Source organism: Trachymyrmex septentrionalis, unplaced genomic scaffold, assembly GCF_001594115.1.
Source record: "Trachymyrmex septentrionalis isolate Tsep2-gDNA-1 unplaced genomic scaffold, Tsep1.0 scaffold21, whole genome shotgun sequence".
Taxonomy (NCBI): Eukaryota; Metazoa; Arthropoda; class Insecta; order Hymenoptera; family Formicidae; genus Trachymyrmex; species Trachymyrmex septentrionalis.
The window spans coordinates 408165-411632 of NW_017305288.1; the positions used below are offsets into that span (position 1 = coordinate 408165).

Below are 3468 nucleotides of genomic sequence, written 5' to 3' on the forward strand. Positions count from 1 at the left end.
TACATATACACACACACACATATATATATATATATATATATATATATATATACATATACACGAGCCCTGCATCGTGCTCATATTTCACTGGAGCTTACGATACAGCTTACGATTACAAAAGTCCGTGGTATCGAAGGCACTGAGCGTACAGCGAAGGATTAAGCGAGTCGATATCTCTTTCCTATGCACAGCACACAGCGATACCGTCCACGACGGGTACTCACGAGTGGTAAAGCTGTGGTCCCACCAGTCAGTTCGGCAGAGATACGCTTTGAGATCGTCGGCAGTTCGTGCGACGATCACGACGGGCGGTGCGACCAATGTCCTTATGCTTAGGAACACGCTGAACGTCAGGACGATGATACCGAGCCGCTTCAGCAGGCTCGCGTCTGTTATTTTTACGGCCTTTGCCGATTTCACTCGGAAGATCACGGATATTCTGCAAGCATAACACGAGCGGATCTCATCGGATCCATTTTTTTTTTATCTAGACTGAATTCTAGTTTTGTTTCTTTTTTTTTCCTTTTTTTTTTTTTCGACTGACTGGGCCGAGCCCTCGCAGTCAGATGAGAGAATTTATGGATTTAACGCTAACACCAGGAAATAACTAGTATTTTGTGTAAGTCTAAATAGATTTATTAATATTCTATGGGCGTTTGCGTAACGTTTGACGCACTTCAACGGCACCGTTATTTTTTTCAATGGCGGCAAACGAGTTGGTTATAAATATTGTATAAATCCCGATAAATCTTTACACAGAAAAATCACATGAAAGAACGTTAGAAAAATTGTAGACTACAAAAATTACAGTTCTCGGTTATTATTATTTTTTCTTAAATTTGCGCTTTCGCAGTCCGACTAAAGAAGTCATGAAATAATCAAAATAAAACTTTGACGAGTACAGCTTTAAGAGAAAAGTTTTGAACTCGTTATCACACCGTAAAAAAGGGAATGAGGAGGGAACGTGAAGATAAATAAATGATATAAATAAAATGAATAAAAAGAATAAATATAATTATTATATAATTATCATTGACAGTAAAAGTTCGACTGGAGAACGTCAACAAACTCTTGTTGACGGAACGAATAAGGAAAATGGTGAGGAAACGAGCAAAATGTAATGCCATCAAGAAATGAAGCACACTTACCGCCACGTTTTGAGCATGAGAGCCCCGTATGTGAGAGAAAAGCCAATTTCTCGTAGCCATACGCGCACGGTGCACGTGATGATGTTTGGCCTGGGATACATAACTATAGTCTGCAACAAGCAACGGCGTATTTTGCAAATTGATACTGCATAAGCAATTTTCAACAATTACGCGTGTTATACATCTGTACCGGGTACTCGTCCCATTTCTATTAATCGTGTAAATTTTAACAACATCATTTCGATAAATTACCTCGTTACAGCGTTGACGCTTCCCGGCATATGTAATTACGTAATTAGAATATAATATTTAAAGCACTTTAGATACACGCCTTTGAAACTGTAACGAGAACAACTCATCAAATCACCGTCTATGCGCGTATATTATTTACGTACTGGCTAGAGGATATATCGGATATTTATAACGATGAAATTCACCCCATTAACTAATATCTAAATAATTCATGTTTAACATAGCAAATACGAAAATGATATATTATGATACATCGGGTGCGTATTACGATAGAAAAGCAAAATATAACTGTATTTATTAAAGTACTATCACACGTTTAATGTATGCCTCGATACATCAATTTATAAACGTCTACTTTGCTTTTGTTTATTGAATTTTTAAACGCTGATTTTTTTTATTTATGTTCTCCAATCCGACAGAAGAAATAAAAAAGGAATAAAGATGAAAAAAATTTTTTTTTTGCTTCGTTACTCTGACTGAAGTTATTTCGAGATATTTATAAGAATGTTTTGCCCGTGTTATTAATATTATAAAAAAAAAAAAAAACATCCATAGAAATAACATTCAAATAATATTGAAAAATCCGCTATGAAAAGTATACGAGAAAATACAGAGCGAAAAAAGAAAACAGAATTCTTGCTGAACGAGCACTTTGAAGCGATTTTTCTTTTGTGTAGCACAACGCTCTGACATCGCATAAACTTCCAGACTCCAGCACGGATTCATAGACATGTTAGAAATCTTGGAAACTAATGATTATCGCAGAGAAAAATAGGATAGCAGAGAAAAATTTTTAAAATATAAAATAAATATATTAATAATAACAGAGCAGTTTTACGTAAATATATATATATATATTTTTTTTGTTACCTGCGTATCTATTAAAAATACGTCTATATAATGAAGACTAAACAAAGGTACGCCCATAATAAAAAATATAATAAATTCCTTTCTTTCGTAGAGCAAGTAAGCCGTAATTTTGTTTCTTTCACGTTCGAAAATTAAGCTGAAATTCCCGGAAATATTATAAAATTACGGAAACAGAATTCTATCTTAATCAGACGCCGCGGACGGAAGTGGGAACAATGAGAAATTACAGACAGCTCGCACGCACCGCAAAATTCGACGGTGGTTTCCATCCGACTTTCCAAGCTGTATCGCGCGATTTATACCGGCAGCTCTCACTCCTCGCGAGATATAATACCGAAGTTTAGTGAGAAACGGAAGACCTTCCATAAGCGGGCAAATGACGCCCCATTAAGAATAGTACTCCGAATTTAAGCGAAGTCATCCGGGAGTTCGTACCTCGTAAGAGCAAACATTATATACGTAGGCACGTTTCCATCTCGACGAGTGACGAGCTACCAACTTGGAGCATTCGAAATGTCTGCTGCGCACCCTGATACTAACCCCTTCACGGCCGTGCCATTACTCCAGCGGAAGAAAAATCACGTCGTCGCCATTTCTAACGGAGAGAGTCACGTTGCACGACTTGCTTACACGTGGCGTCCGCGTCCATGGCTTGATACTCGCGCAAATCCGTTTGCGAGCATCTGTGCGCGCGTTTAAGTATGTTATACGTTTAGATATTACGCGGGAAAGAATGTTATTATACTTTAGAGAGAGAGAGAGAGAGAGAGAGAGAGAGAGAGAGAGAGAGAGAGAGTTCCGCTTTCCGTCCTTTCCAGGCAGATTGTGCCAACTATAGATTTAATTTTTGTTAATCCGAATACCACGCGGGACTACAGAACTCACTGGGAACATACTTGTTGTCACTTTAGCTAAACTTTCGTAGTAAATTCTACAATTCCTGGAGACTCTATTGTACACAACTTTAGTGTAAGTGAGTGTCACATAACTACTTTCCAGTACAAACACCTCTCGTAAACAGCGGATGCCTGCGCCAGTTTCCGTTTAATTACTGCAGTTGAAAGTTTATCATTTAATAGTTTTACAGTGAAACGTATACATGTATACATAAAACAGTTCTTGTCTCGATACGTTAGAATTGATGAATTTACTGATTTATGTAATATATATACATATATATACATATATATATATTTAT

The 3468-nt window shown here is 37.1% G+C and overlaps 1 protein-coding gene and 1 long non-coding RNA gene across 2 annotated transcripts in view; one reads left to right on the forward strand and one right to left on the reverse strand.

Annotated features, from left to right (window-relative positions):
• The window catches only part of LOC108748042, a 20306-nt gene that overhangs the window by 16529 nt on the left and 309 nt on the right, over window positions 1-3468 (forward strand). The window lies entirely within an intron of this gene.
• LOC108748037 (probable G-protein coupled receptor 158) overlaps window positions 1-3468 on the reverse strand; it is a 91398-nt gene that overhangs the window by 5024 nt on the left and 82906 nt on the right. The window contains exons 7-8 of the mRNA XM_018485995.1: window positions 1149-1258; window positions 225-439 (exon numbers count right to left, since the gene is read on the reverse strand). Coding sequence (XP_018341497.1) covers window positions 225-439; window positions 1149-1258 — 325 coding nt within the window. The remainder of the gene's footprint in view (window positions 1-224; window positions 440-1148; window positions 1259-3468) is intronic.